General features: G+C 29.4%; 5 protein-coding genes across 5 annotated transcripts; 3 read left to right on the top strand and 2 right to left on the bottom strand.

Moving 5' to 3' along the window:
* Positions 1 to 495: 495 nt before the first annotated feature.
* Positions 496 to 1,400, top strand: BX663DRAFT_529150 (WLM domain-containing protein; the record flags this gene model as incomplete). Its single annotated transcript, XM_051530221.1, has 3 exons — positions 496 to 741; positions 811 to 1,005; positions 1,065 to 1,400. 3 exons carry the CDS (start codon positions 496 to 498, stop codon positions 1,398 to 1,400), a joined length of 777 nt encoding a protein of 258 aa, XP_051386367.1.
* A 1,421-nt stretch (positions 1,401 to 2,821) lies between these two features.
* On the top strand, positions 2,822 to 5,987 carry BX663DRAFT_577365 (endo-b-N-acetylglucosaminidase). Its single transcript, XM_051532172.1, has 7 exons — positions 2,822 to 3,116; positions 3,288 to 3,496; positions 3,556 to 3,661; positions 3,762 to 4,256; positions 4,373 to 4,505; positions 4,590 to 5,268; positions 5,444 to 5,987. Exons 1-7 carry the CDS (start codon positions 2,845 to 2,847, stop codon positions 5,719 to 5,721), a joined length of 2,172 nt encoding a protein of 723 aa, XP_051386366.1. The 5' UTR covers positions 2,822 to 2,844; the 3' UTR covers positions 5,722 to 5,987.
* BX663DRAFT_548568 (uncharacterized protein) lies at positions 5,795 to 7,768 on the bottom strand (the record flags this gene model as incomplete). The annotated part of the gene is made up of 8 exons (XM_051531088.1): positions 5,795 to 5,972; positions 6,054 to 6,085; positions 6,149 to 6,275; positions 6,340 to 6,437; positions 6,498 to 6,550; positions 6,622 to 7,437; positions 7,556 to 7,664; positions 7,730 to 7,768. 8 exons carry the CDS (start codon positions 7,766 to 7,768, stop codon positions 5,795 to 5,797), a joined length of 1,452 nt encoding a protein of 483 aa, XP_051386365.1.
* Positions 7,769 to 7,952: 184 nt separating this feature from the next.
* Positions 7,953 to 11,278, top strand: BX663DRAFT_427896 (THO complex subunit 1 transcription elongation factor-domain-containing protein; the record flags this gene model as incomplete). The annotated part of the gene is made up of 10 exons (XM_051522647.1): positions 7,953 to 8,210; positions 8,273 to 8,348; positions 8,435 to 8,559; positions 8,628 to 8,859; positions 8,925 to 9,262; positions 9,335 to 9,622; positions 9,690 to 9,886; positions 9,967 to 10,270; positions 10,470 to 10,486; positions 10,558 to 11,278. 10 exons carry the CDS (start codon positions 7,953 to 7,955, stop codon positions 11,276 to 11,278), a joined length of 2,556 nt encoding a protein of 851 aa, XP_051386364.1.
* Positions 11,279 to 12,546: 1,268 nt separating this feature from the next.
* BX663DRAFT_496221 (kinase-like domain-containing protein) lies at positions 12,547 to 14,560 on the bottom strand. The gene is made up of 9 exons (XM_051525744.1): positions 14,421 to 14,560; positions 14,180 to 14,363; positions 14,046 to 14,072; positions 13,853 to 13,983; positions 13,727 to 13,796; positions 13,585 to 13,652; positions 13,464 to 13,521; positions 13,262 to 13,392; positions 12,547 to 13,140 (listed from the first exon to the last, which is right to left on the bottom strand). The coding sequence occupies exons 1-9, from the start codon at positions 14,518 to 14,520 to the stop codon at positions 12,815 to 12,817; spliced, it is 1,095 nt and encodes a 364-aa protein (XP_051386363.1). The 5' UTR covers positions 14,521 to 14,560; the 3' UTR covers positions 12,547 to 12,814.
* Between the last annotated feature and the right edge of the window lie 164 nt (positions 14,561 to 14,724).

Here is a 14,724-nt window from a genome sequence, read left to right as displayed (position 1 = left end):
GTCAAATCTTGGCATCTTGTTTGTATAACAATAATGGGAGAAGAAGAAAGGTTATGATTACCAAAAACTGTGAAAACATCAATTATTCCGAAAAATATCATTTTAATTCCTTAAAAAGTAAAGAAACGAAAAGAAAAACTACGCATTATTATTAATATTAAAACTTCATATTTATTAAGGTACAAAATACACATATTTTAATTATTATCCTTCTCCACCCTTTCTTTTTTTTTTTTTTTTTTTCCTTTTAACTCTTATTTTTCTTCTTTTTCTATTAAAATGTCAAATACGATTAGCTTTAAAGTTAGTTTCAAGTCAGAAATCATTAATCTTAATGACTGGAGTCTAGAATCAACTGTCGACGGAATAAAAAAACATCTCGAAGAGAAAACATCATTACCTAGAACTAGTCAAAAATTGTTATGGAAAGGTCGAATCTTGAAGGATGATCAAATTACTTTAAAAGAGCTTTCTATACAGGAAGGAAGTAAATTAATGCTAATGGGAAGTCTACCCACCGAAATTGAACAAGTCATCAATAAAGATAAAAAACTGAATGAACAAAAACGTATAGCTCCCACTATCCAATTAAAAAAACATCAACAAAGACAGACTACTAGAGTAACGAGACTGGGCTTTAATAATTCAAATTATACATTTCATAAGCTTACAGTTATTGAAGAGTTTCCTAATCCTGAGAAAGCAAGAAAATTATTAGAAAAATTACGAGATGATAGAGGCGTAAAGTAACCATAGTAATTAATTAACTATGATATTCATAAGACATGGATTATTTATGATAACATATAGGTGAAAGCTATCATGGTAGAAAGGAAATGGTCTGTAGGAGAATTAATTGAGCTAACACCTTTTGAGACTTCTATATTGGGATATAATCGAAATAAAGGTCAACTAATTGCAATCCGACTACGAACAGATGATTTATCAGGATTTAGACATTATGATTCAATAAGAAAAGTATTATTACATGAATTAACACACAACGTAAGTATTCCACTGTTATCTATAATAATAAGCCTGCTAATCTTAAAATGCTATGATAGGTTTGGATTGAACATGATGATAATTTTCATGCTTTAAATAGACAGTTAAACAAAGATGTGGTTAGACTAGATTGGACAGCACATGGTGCACATACTTTAAGTGATGATATATATAAAAATCCAGTAGATGATGAAGCATTCATAGAAAACAATGTTACATATGAAGCAGGCACATATAGACTTGGTAGTAGCAGTAATAATAGCGAATTAAATAGTGTAAATACACCTAAAACTAGAAGACAAATATTAGCTGCTGCAGCATTATCCAGATTAACTAGGAAAGAAGAAAAAGAGTTGGACGAAGGTTGCGGTTCTTCTTCTAAGGAAACTATCTAAAAAATCATGAATAAATTTTTTTTTAATACCCTCCACCCGAACAATAGATCAAAAATAGAAGTTTTTTTTTTATCTTTGTTAGCAAACGGAGATTCAATAAGCACAGAAGATTTTTTTTATTTTTATTTTTTTATTTTTTAAATTAAGCACGAGTATTTTACATATCAAAATTCGTTCGAATCAGTTTACAAATTCAGAGAGAAAAAAATTCTTATGAAGGGTTTAAGAGGAAAAAGGGAATATAGGCCTAATGTTTTTAAACCCAATGAATGAAAGAGGAAGGAGGATCCATAAGTAATATTAGAAAGTATACTATATTATATTATCAAATCTAAAAGTTTGCTGGAGAAGGATTCAATTAGTTCTCCAGTATAATAGCTTAGAAAGTGAATTGAGAGGTCATTTAGATAGCATATTAAGGATGTACGAAATAAGATCAACAATAGTTGTAGAGGAGTAGAGATTAGAGCGTGTATGAGGCTTTGGTAAGTTTGTACTATCAATATGAATAAAACTTTCTAGGTAGCCGTCGTAGAAGGCGACTACGTTCAATAGGATCTATAGGCAGCCAGAGAATGGGTTCCAAGCATAGAGTCAGACAATACACGAATGACAATGATTTGATCAATACTTTAGGTTTTTTTTTTTTTTTTTTTTTGTATGCGAGAATAAAAATAACAAAGTGCGAAAAAAAAACAAATATTACCAATAAAAAATTTTCTACGGAAAATTGATCTACGGCAAATTCTATTCTCCTTTCTATTAACCTAAAATTCTTAATCGACTCAATTCCCTGATTATCTTTTAATCATATTTTTCCGACTTTCTACCAAATAATACCTAAAAGAGTGCCTGCATATACATTATAGATTACAACTGCTAGAAACAATTGCCTGCTCCTGTTGTTCCTTTTAGCTCATACTTCTTTTTTGTTTTCTTTGGTAAGATACCTCTTATTCCGTACATTTGGTTAATACTTAGCGTATACAATGTCTTAACATATGTATTATTTTACATGGAATTGACTACCTTTATCCTTACAAACTGACCCCCCCATTTCTAGTCAATCTTGAATAAAGACTTTGAAGCTAATTTCCTTCTTCTTCTCACATTCATTCTTTCCTTCTCTTCTTTCACACTTATTTTTCCCCTCTCGATCTCAAAGTGGATTATACCGTTCTTATCCTCGACATATTGATCCAATCTGGGCAAATTTGATATAATCACGCGCTTTTTAAGACGTTAAAGTACTATCTGGTTAAATGTATATGAATCATGATATATGTACTAGAGGTATATATTTATCATGATCATTATACGAATATATCAAATACATATAAGATCGATATATTCACTTAAAATTATTTTATGATATATGTTCAAGTTAACTTCTTTCTTATCCTTTCTTTTTTATATATATACAAATATTGGATGCGCAAATAAAATGCCTTCATGCAAACTTCAATTTGACCCATTATCACCAAAGTCCTTTTGTCTTCATTCAATAGATGAATTATACAATTGGATGCCCTCTAATAATACATTCAATATATCCAATATACCTTTACAATATCGTGAAAAGGATAACTCTAGATCAAAATTAATATTAATTCATGATATGGCAGGAGGTTATACAGAAGATAAATATATTCAAGGCAATGCCTATGATTCCACTTATTATTTCCAGTATTGGCATTTAGCAGATATATTCATTTAGTGAGTATATATATACATATATATATAAAAATATTGTGTATATGTGTATATGTGTATATGTGTATATGTGTGTATGTGTGTGTGTGTTTTGTGTGTTTTATTTTAACATTCGCGTAAATAAATTATCAGTATAATTAGTCTTGATTTATTTATCTGACTTTTTACCTGTAGCTTCTCTCGTAAACGTGTCTCAATACCTCCTGTCAATTGGACCAACAACTGTCATCGAAATGGAGTTCAATGCTTAGGAACTTTCTTCATTAAAGGGAATAATCATATGCATGAGATAGAGATACTTCTTCAAGGCCCATGTCATCTAAGAAATAATGATGATAATGACAATTTAAGACTCTGGAGTCCCTTTTTCGCGGATAAATTAGGTAAGTTTATATTATAATATATATATTATAAATGTACATTTAAACAATAGTAATAAAAGTATATATTGCCAAATATTATAATTTTGATGGTTGGTTGATTTATATTGAGTGTGAATTTTTTCCTTTCCCAACAAGTTCACAATACAAAGCTCAAGAATTTGCAAAGTATACAAAAATAAACAAATTAAATATTATTATTATTATTATTATTAATACAATATATGTATGCCTATATGTATTTCTTCTTCTTCTTTTGTTCGAGTAGATTCCTGGGTTATTTAACTGAAACAATGCATCAAGAACTACCAGGTTCAAAAGTCATTTGGTATGACAGTATGACTTATACAAGCAAAATAAATTGGCAGAATCAATTAACAGATAAAAATGAGCTTTTCTTTAAAAGCACAGATGGTATTATTTTGAATTATTGGCGGAAAAAGTTATATCCTACAATAGCTCAAAGATTAACCGCAGAGCGATATTATAATAAATCAAGTTTTGATATCTATTTTGGTATAAACATTTGGGGAAAATATATACAGGGTGGAAGTAATTTTAAATCATACAAAGATATCGAAATCGCAAGTTCAACTCATGTTTCATCGGCTTTATTTGGCACTGCATGGATTTATGAAACTTTTGAGAAAAAAGAATTTGAGAGAATAGATCGATTATTTTGGTGTGGTGGAAAATACTCTGATTATCCACCTTTACCTCTTAAAAATTTAAAGAACAATGTAAATACGGAAGATGATGATAGGTAAATATAATTTAAGTATGTGTGTGTGTGTATTCTTTCAGTCTTGATTTTTATTATAACCACTACTTTTCTGTGATATATTTATATAATTTATTTATTTTTTTTTTTTTTTAAAGTGAAGACGAACTCATTTATGATCAAAAAAAGGGGATTTCTGATGTTATTCCAACTCGCTCTGTACCAGGCACTTATTGGTTCGTTACTAATTTTGATAGAGGATTTGGTAAACATTTTGCCCATAGAGGAAAAGTAAGTAGAAAAAATCAAATATATACATATACAAGTATCTTGAAAATAAAATAAAATTAAAAAATAAATATTATCATTATTTAGATATTACTTCGTCAACCTTGGTCTCACTTATCTCATCAATCTATTCTGCCTAATTTGGATTATCAAAACCTAATAATGTGTCCATTCGATAGAAATATTGATATATCATGTACTCTTCAGGATACTTTTGGCGCATTTTTAGGTGGCACTTGTCTTGTAGTTAAGGGACAAAGACTAACCCATCGTGAATCTCATGATATGGAGATGGATGTAGTAATCCCTCTCTATCAAATGAACATAAGTGTCAGTCAAGGTTGCATATTAAAATATATTTATCGGACGCTTTTAGCCGAAGACGTAAAACTCATCATGCTTTACCAATTCACGTTGCAAAATCCTAAAGATAGTTTTTCTTCTGTTAGTGATTTTTGCAAATCATGGTTACCCGAAAATAATTTCGATATAGAAGACGGATCTCGAATTACAATTTCATCAGCAAGTGACGCCTGTGATAGTCAATGCTTTACTCTACCTATTGTAGAAAATTCTATACACGGGGGTGCATGGACAATGACAACAACCCAAATACCAGCAGTGGCAGAAGAATCTGGTTATAGTCTGCTTTTAAATCGTATCGAATTATGTGTTGTTATAAATACAGCAAGTTTAGTTGGTATAAAACTTCATACGATTGCTTGCTTAGGGTATCTGAGTATTATACCAGCCTTTACAAACATATGTAATTCATCTTTATTGAGCAACAGCAACAGCAACAGCAACAGCAACAGCAACAGTAAAAGTTCAGAAAGAGAAAAAACGCAAACTTTACAGCTGATTGACCTTAAATGGAAAGATACAGCGATACAAATTGTGAAAAAAAAAACCTATAACTGCCGATAATATGAGCACTAAAGGCGTTATTCTACAAGAAGAAACTTATCGCTTTTTTGGTACTATTTGCTGGAATAAATTGACTGAATCTACTAACGATTGGAAAGATGTTGATTACTATATTATATCTTATGAAATAGATGGGAAAAATCGCATATTTTTAGGTACTGCTTTTTGTAATGAATATCGTATATCAGGTCTTGAATGTATTAATAAGGCACGCAGGCATAAAATTATAATCGAAACTGTAACTAGGGAAGGTACCATTCCTTCAAGCACAAGTTTGAACATAGTTTTGTAGATAACAAATATATATTCATGGACACGAGGCTTTAATACTGGCAAAAAAAAAGAAAGAGGATTTTATTATCATTTTATCTTTCTTCATTCTTATCTTCAGTTATGAACTCGGTTTCGCAAAATCTATAACAACGACCTAACTTTGGAATATCATAAGATATAATATTCATATCAAAATAAATATTTTCTTCATTGCATATTGCTCCAACAATTCTTTTTAATTCCTCGAACTTTGATGCATCCAGATATGCTCTAATATAAATTGTAGAAAAAAAAAAGGGGGAGGGGTCAAAACTTGAGTTTACCTCATCCTTCTATATGAATATAACTTACTCTCTCGCTGGAACTTTAGAAAACAGTAAATCCTACATTATTCATATATTAAAGCTAAGTTTATGTACTCAAGTAAACATTATTTGTAAAGTTACAGCATCTTTTTCAAATCCATATACGATTATTTTCATTCCTGTTTCATCTTCCATAAGAAAGGCAAATTGATAGATGATTTCTACCTCTTTCTTACAATTTATACATGGTTTTGATGGATCGTTATAACTAAGATTATAATATTTGTACATACATTTCAATAACTCGTATCTATTTTACTTTTCTGTCTTACGTTTTTTGACATGTAGAACACCAACCTCGGATCCAGTCCTTTATGTCTTTTGGCTGATAGTTAAGAATAAAAGCTCGTAATAAGTATATTCCCGCTTTCTACATCGATGTTAATAAATCAAAAGGTTTTTCATTTAGAAACATTCCCTTTTTTCTCACCTCCTTTTCTAAAATATCTTTAACTGTATTAATAGTCCTTGAGCAAGTTAAGCCTTTTACAAAGAAAGTAAAGAAAAAAAAAATTAAAAAGAGAAAAAAACAATAAAACTCAAGTTTATCTTACTTGTTCGAATAGAAGATATAGATTTGGTTATATCTCTTTTTATAACTGTTTCTGATGTACCATCAAACTTTAACCTTCTCTCAAGTAAATTTTTCAAAGAAGGATCTTTCTCCTCTAACACTGTTAATTGATGCTTTTTGCTTCTATTGCCTTTTACACTAATCTCTAAAGATTGGCTTCTAGCATTTCGAGTGCAATTCTCAATAAACACATAGTCGCCAAAGTTCAATTCAGGGCAATTATCTGCATGATTATCCCATAAAGTGCATTGTAATAAGAATTCATATGAAATACCCTTTACGTTATATTCATCATTAAAATAGGGCTTGGGATTAATGGTATAATCAGTTAAAACTAAATCGACTACAGATCTAGAATCTGGGCGATTATATGCTACAACCATGCCAATATAATCGAAATACATAGCGGGGTTATGGATTAATTGATCAGTTTGCAAAATAGGTCGTTTGATAATGGTAGCCATCTGTACCCGCTTTTCTTTAATCAACGACATGTATTGTTGATTCCAAGAATGTAACGCCCTTATAATTATCTTTTCATGATCTTCTATTTTATAAAATACGTCAACAGAAGGCTTTTCCTCTAATGATACGGGATCAAAAGCTGTATACAGTGTTCTGTTACTGCTAGCCAATTGAATTCTATTATTGAATTCATTCACTTTTATATTCTTTAAAACGAGAATACTTCCAACTCTGACTTGAGGTAGTGATTCAGTCTTTGATTTAAAGAAATTAGCCGTTATACTTTCGCCATTTAAACTAGGATCAATTAAAGTAATGCTAAAAATATAATCTAAACAATACAATCAATTAACGAATAAATTATTATTGTAATTTATCCCTCTATTCAATAATAATATGAGAGAGCGAGAGAGAGAGAGAAAGAAAAAAAACGAGTCTTTTGCTTATACCCTGTCTTCCGTTTGAAATCCTTTTAAAGGGTTTTGTATCCACAACAATTGCATATACATCTACATAAGTTTCAGGTTTAATCTCTGAAAGATTTTTATAAGAAAAATCCTATAAAAAATAGGAAAGTTAACATATTTCATTCGAATAATTTAGAAGCTGTTTAATAATTTTACTTCAAGTAACTGTTGATAGTGAAGTACGGCTTCTTTCATTGTATAAAGGAATAAAGGCTTTGCTCCTTTTCTCACTGATTATTTTCTTTTTTTTCTTTTCTTTTTTTTTTTAAAGAAAAAATGCCGTCACGAACTTGGTTAAAATCAGCAATTGAATGCTATTTTATTTCATTCATTCATTTATTTATTTATTTTTTTTTTTTTATTAGGAAAACAAAATTAAATGTCCCAATTCTTAACTTATCGTAAAGAAATTGAAAAGGCTATTATTCAATGTGTTGAATTAGCAGCAGATTATAGAAAATCAAATGAAACAAAGGAAGTTCCTTTTCAAAATATTCAAGATTTAGTACATCAGTACATTATGCCTTTAGGAGGAAAAGAAAATAGATTAAATGTTTCTATTCCAGAAGGCAGTAAACAAGATTGGCGTAGAAATGCAACAGAACTTGTATTTCGCAGAACACTTTTTTTTATTGTTGTATGTAATAATGGTTGTATTTTGTAACTCTATTTAATTTAAACATCTTTTCTTTTGAACAGAGACTCGAAGAGAATGAAGAAAGATACCAACAAATATTCGATTGTCTTGACATTGTTTTATATTGCTCAGGAAATGGTAAAAAAAAAAAAAAAATGCTAATAATGCTGACATACGATTTTTTTTCCCCCATTAAATGCAATTACTTTGTTTCTCCTTTATAGACGTCGATTTGATTGATAACGTTGTTCCTTTAACTTTACTCGAAGAATTATGCGAGGTCCATACGACTATTGGATGTGAAAAAATATTTAATTATATTGAACATCGAAAAGATAAAATCACAGTTGTAACGTGTCTATCTATTCATTTGATGTAAATTTTAAATATTAATTATCTCCCTTCATTTGTTGTTAGGATATGGTTCCTGGTAAAGGGAAAGGCCTTATTCTTCTAAGAATGTGTAATGAATTACTTCGCCGATTATCAAAAGAAACAAGTACAGTCTTTTGTGGTCGAATCTTGATGTTTTTAGCTAATTCATTCCCACTTGGTGAAAGATCTGGTGTTAATCTAAGAGGTGATTTTAATACAGACATGGTCCACTACGATACTCCTGAAGAAGTGGATGCTGATCCAACAATGTCAGGTATTATAATTTATGTTATTATTTTAAAGTAGTTTGTCTTTTTTTTTTAATTAGAGTGATATTAGATGATCAAAAAGAATTTTATAAACTATTTTGGTCTACTCGACATTATTTTGCGAACCCACCTACAATATTTGTAGATGATAATTTCAATAAATTACAAAATGGTACAAATAAGATTGTTGAACGGTTCAAGTTAATAGCTGACAAAGAAGCAGAGATAAGTGGATCACGAAAAAAGAATGAAGGTGTAGCAATAAAGAGAGATCGAGTTGAATACGAAAGAAATATATCTGATATTAGTGGAGACAATGCAGATGATGCAGAAGAAATGTTAGCTCTTATTAATCGTGATTATAAATTCCCTCGACTATTAAGCAGTAGAAAACTATTAGGTTTAGAGGTATATAATCTGCTTTAAAATCAAAATTAACAAATACATATATAAAAGAGTTTAACACACTATATGCTATAGTTAGAAGATATAAAGTTTAGACGTAGTGTCATCGTTCAGTATTTGATTCTTTTCCAATATCTTCTTAGTTTCTCTGAAGAAGAAAGAGAGAAAACGAAAGAAATGTTAGCATTAGTTGGGACGACAAAGCAATCACTTGTCCAACCTACATTTACTTTATCTGAAGATCAAATTAAATGGATTCAAGATACTAAAGAAATGTTTGTTAAGCTATTAAGATCTATAAAGCCTCATGGCAATTCATACACAGATATCATTTTATCTATCTTGGATCATGAACGTCATTGGGTAAATACACATTTAGTTTATTAAAACAGCATGCATTCAAAAAACTAAGTCAATTGAATGTAATTAGATCTTTTGGAAGACATCAGGATGTCCACCATTTGAAAAGAAACCAGTTGATATAAAAGAAATGGAAAAGAACTGGAGTAATAAAAAGCGTAGATTAGAAACACCACCCAATAAGTTTCGCTTCTCTCATGGAAGTCATGAAGTATCCAAATTATTTAATACTAGTAAAGAAAATACAAGTTTATCAAAGTTTATGTTGTAAAGTATCCAACTGAAAGACATCTCCTCCTTTCCTTCTTAATTATTATTATTATTCTCATCTTTATAACCTTTAATAGAAATCGACCCAAATATCCTTCAAGTGTTGATGTCATAGACAAATCTATTACTGAATTAGATGATTCTCTTGAGCCTTCTCAAGAAAGATTCAATTATGCTAGTGGTGCTACATTACAAGCGACAAGATTGATGTATATTAAACGACCTACATTTATTCGACATATTTATACAGTTAAAAAAGAAGTTTATAAAGAAATGCGCGAAAAATTAAATGAAGATGCAGAGATGGAAGAAAAAGGAGAAGATAAAAAGACTTCAACAACGTCTAATTTTGTAATTGGAGCTGAAAAAACTGAAGATCATGTGCAAGCAGAAATTGACGTATTAAGGAAAGTCAAAGAAGTGATCACGGCAGAGATGAAAGAAGATTAATAATTGACATTTTTATGTTTAAATTAAAAGGGAAATTATTTTGCATGCATGCATGTATATATTTATTATATGCATAACTTTAGGGAACTTGATTTATTGAAAGGAGAAAATAAATGTGTGATGGAGAAAGCACGTACTTGACGTACTGTCCTTGTTTCTTTTCCTTTTTCTTTTTCTTTTTTTTTCTTTTCCTTTTTCTTTTTTCAAATGAATAGTAGCATGTTACTGATTCTTTACATGTTTGTTTTGTTTGCGAATGCAGTACGTTTTAGTACTACTAAAGAAATGAAAAAAATTAATATTTTTAATCATTGTCAACATACACTTCAAATTGGATATCAAATGAATTTAGAGCCAGAAGGGCGTACTATTGAATTAAATGCAAATAAGACATATCCACTCTTTGTCGAACCAACTTGGGCAGGTCGACTGTGGGCAAGAGAGAATTGTGATACACATAAATGTGAACTAGCGGGTGCAACTAATCCAGCATCATTAGCAGAGTTCAGATTTTCATCTATTACGACTACAAATACTGACTCTAGTGATATCGATTATTATGATGTATCATTTGTTGATGGCTATAACTTCCCACTTAGTATTCGACCGAGAATCGTTTATGGGCTCGATCGTCTTGTCAAATTAGATAATAAACATTGTAGAAAGTCAGAATGTCTCCATTTACCAAATTGTCCGTCTGATTTACAAACATTTGATAAACTTGGAAAGTTTGTCGCCTGCGAGAGTGCTTGCTCAAGATATGGAACAGATACATATTGCTGTACAGGTAGATATAATACATCTGCTACTTGTACATCAAATTATTATGCAAGACAAGTGAAAAATATGTGTCCATTTACATACAGTTATGCCTTTGATGATGCAAATAGTGTTTATGCTTGCAAGACAAATGAATATGATGTTATATTCTGTCCTTAATATACTGTGTCCATTATTATTATTATTATTTTTTATCTTGTATTTAAACAAAATATATTGCCAAAAATGTACACATGTAATGAAGAAATCCCAATTCTGTTGCTTGTTAATTATTTACGTTACAGAGATAAAAATATAGTTTTATTAAAATAAAATAACAACACTATTCATATAAATAAAATAAACATGTTAAATAACTTTGTTAGCACTTGTTGAACAATGTTTAAAAAAATGTACTTTATGAAGCTGCAACTAACATATATATTAGAACTTTAGAGAATTAGGAATAGGATTAGTTACCTAATATGCATGTATAATAAATTACTGCTTGACGTATACAAGTCACCTGCGGATGAATAACTGTAAATGGTTTATTTCATGATGACAAGATATAAGCCGTGTATCAATGTTCAGTTGAAAGTATAAAATATGTCTTTATCATCTTACCTGAAGAGGAAAACCCATTATTAACCGAATCAAGCAATTTATTATTTATGCAAGACAATTCAATCTATTTAAATTCAATTGTCTATTCAGAACAATACTTCCAAAGCCTAATCTTTCTTCAACTGAAGACTACTATTTTTCTTTCTTTCTTTGATGGTTTATCTTTATTATATAGGGACAGTCAATATTATGTGTAAAGAAGTATCCTTTTTGTGAATTGTAGTAATTCTAGGATTTGAAGTATATCAAAGAAAGTTTATGTTTTTGCCATGAATAATAGTAGACTCTGAAACATTGATGAGCATACCCCTTTTTTTTTTTTTTTTGTTAGACTAGATACGAGTAGAAGTCATATTCTGATAGAATTCAACCTTTATAAATCAATTCATTTTTCTCTTCACGCAACTCTCAAGCTTATAACTTTTTTCATCATCTTGTTCCTTTGGCTGTTCTCTTTTCTTAGATTGCCTTAGAATACATTTAATACCTCTTGGCACATATTTTGCCATAAGCTAAGCTATGGTTTTGGTCACTTGCTTTAAAAAATATATATTATATGCTCGGGAATATTCGTATTTTTTTTCCAGTTATTATTCGGGATTATGATGTAGCAAATAAAATTCTCTTAAGGGAAGTCGATTAGTGTGATACTATATTTTAGCATTTTAACGAATTTAAAACGGCGGCGATTATTCATAAAAATTTATGTGACTGTATTTTTTGTGCACGCAGTACAACTAGAAAAAAAAAAAAAAAAAAAGTATAAATAAGAGGCAATTTCTTCAACTTTTTTTAAAAACTTTCGTACTTCTTTTCTGTGTTCATATCGGATAAATCTTTCGCCTTTTACTAAAGATTTCCGTGGATGCGGGGAGCATAAGAAGTTTACCCTAATTTTTAGTATCCTTTCCACAGTCTAAGAATATTGATTTTTAGGCTTGTATTTTTTTAACAAAAAAAATGAAAACTTTTAATTTATTTTGATTTATTTTAATTAATGCATATTCATCTAAATTGCTTTTTAAGGGAAAAAAAAAGGATTATTTTTCTTTTTTTCTCGCTAGAATATCAAAATTATATTATTTATAGTTATTGCGTTGTTTTTGCTCGAGAAATATCGTTTGTGTTAATATCCAAAGTGTTTGTTACAGTAGGGATGGCTAATGTAGTTGCAGCCGATTCTTTTTGTTCTTTATCCATCTTTAATAAGGAATTATTTCTGATATGATTTACTGCACTAATAGCTCTAACTGCGCTCTTAAAAGTTCGACGCGCATTAAAGTTTTCACGTACAGTATTTAAGATATCGATGTCCTTAGCTTCATCACCCGTCATCCATATATCATTTAAAGCTTCAGTTGCAGTTGGTCTGTCATTTGGGTCTAATGAAAGACATTTTCTAATAAATGCACGAGCTAGTCGCATGGTAAAGTAAAAAAAAAAAAAAAATCAGTTTTGAATAGATGAATATACCATACATAAATATATATATATATACAGATATGTATATGTATATATATATGTGTGTGCTATTACCAGTAGGGGATACATTTCTCCAATATCTTTCATGAAATTCATATCGACCATGAATAATATCATCCATCATTTCAATGTTATCGTCACCTTGAAAAGGCTGATAACCACAAAGGACTGTATATGTAATTACTCTAAATAAACTTTACGTTTAATTTTTTTTTTTTTTGTTGTATTTCATGATAAATAGAATATTGCCCTTTACCCGACTCCCCAAATATCTACTGGATAGCTATATGGCTTTTTCAAAAGTACTTCAGGAGCTAATAAAATATTCAATAAATATATCAGAATATGTGTGTTATATATCAGAATATACGATTTACCAACATAACCAGGAGATCCACAAATAGTCTTCAATCCTATTTCATTATCATTAATGACTTTAGCGATACTATACAATAGTTTGTTAATAATAATAATAAAGGAGAGGGGAAAGGTGTGATTACTACTACGATATATCTATACCCAAAATCACAAATGACTAAATCTGATGTAGACTCTGGTGTTTTAAATAATAAGTTTTCAGGCTTCATATCTTATTACAATAACAGTTAGTAATAGAATATACTATTATTATTTTTATTTTACTACCTCTGTGTACAATTTTATGTTGATGAAGGTATTCAATTCCTTTCAATACTGATCTCATGATTGGAATAGCATCTTTCTCTGTAAATTTGCCTCTTTCAAATAACCTTTCGAATAATTCACCTCCAGTAGCTCTACAATAATATAGATCAATATTGTTCCTGTTCATATATTAACCTATATATTATCTTTTTACAATTCAAATACCAAGTAGAACTTTTCTCTGTAAATAATGCATATTATTAGCACAACACGTAAAAAAAGGCATAGTATATATATAGATATATACATGTGTATGTATGTATATAAATATGTAATTTTTTTGTTTACCGAGATTCAAACCAGTCATAAAATCCAATAATATTAGGATGTGAAAGACTTTCCAGGACTTTCATTTCGGAGTAAACCATATCAAAATGACCTTTCACTTTTGACTTTGGGATGATTTTAATAGCTACTTGTTTATTATCTTGAATACGAATAGCCTTTTTAACATAACCATATGATCCACTTCCTATTTGATGGTATTATTAGCCATACTGAAATCATTTATTTTCTTTGTTTGTTTTACCTAATTCTTCTCTAAATTGATAATTCTTTTTTCTTTCATATGATTCAGGTCTTTGTACACCACCATGAACAAAAGTATCTAAAGAGTCACGAAGCCCCATGTTATATAAAATTAAAGAAGAATAATAATAAAAAAAAAAAAAAAAAAAAAAAAAAAAAAAAAAAGTAAAGAAAAAAAATTAAATAATAAATAAATAATAAATAAAATAAAATAACTGTTTATTTTTAACTTATGACAAATATCTGTTAATGTCCTTGATTTTGGTTGACTGCTTTTTTTTTTCTCTCTTTTTATTTTATTTCTT

Source organism: Cokeromyces recurvatus (genome assembly GCF_025118155.1).
Source record: "Cokeromyces recurvatus strain NRRL 2243 chromosome Unknown BX663scaffold_3, whole genome shotgun sequence".
In the NCBI taxonomy this organism is placed as follows: Eukaryota; Fungi; Mucoromycota; class Mucoromycetes; order Mucorales; family Mucoraceae; genus Cokeromyces; species Cokeromyces recurvatus.
This window is presented reverse-complemented; position numbering and strand designations above follow the sequence as displayed.

Excerpts from the sequence above, each read along its gene's own strand:
- BX663DRAFT_577365 (XM_051532172.1), top strand. The coding sequence starts at position 2,845 with ATGCCTTCATGCAAACTTCAATTTGACCCATTATCACCAAAGTCCTTT. Across the intron at positions 3,662-3,761 it reads AAAGCTCAAGAATTTGCAAA|ATTCCTGGGTTATTTAACTG; the intron begins GTATACAAAAAT and ends TTGTTCGAGTAG. Across the intron at positions 4,257-4,372 it reads AATACGGAAGATGATGATAG|TGAAGACGAACTCATTTATG; the intron begins GTAAATATAATT and ends TTTTTTTTAAAG.
- BX663DRAFT_496221 (XM_051525744.1), bottom strand. The coding sequence starts at position 14,520 with ATGGGGCTTCGTGACTCTTTAGATACTTTTGTTCATGGTGGTGTACAA. Across the intron at positions 13,653-13,726 it reads TTAGTCATTTGTGATTTTGG|TATCGCTAAAGTCATTAATG; the intron begins GTATAGATATAT and ends ACTATTGTATAG. Across the intron at positions 13,522-13,584 it reads TGGATCTCCTGGTTATGTTG|CTCCTGAAGTACTTTTGAAA; the intron begins GTAAATCGTATA and ends ATATTTTATTAG.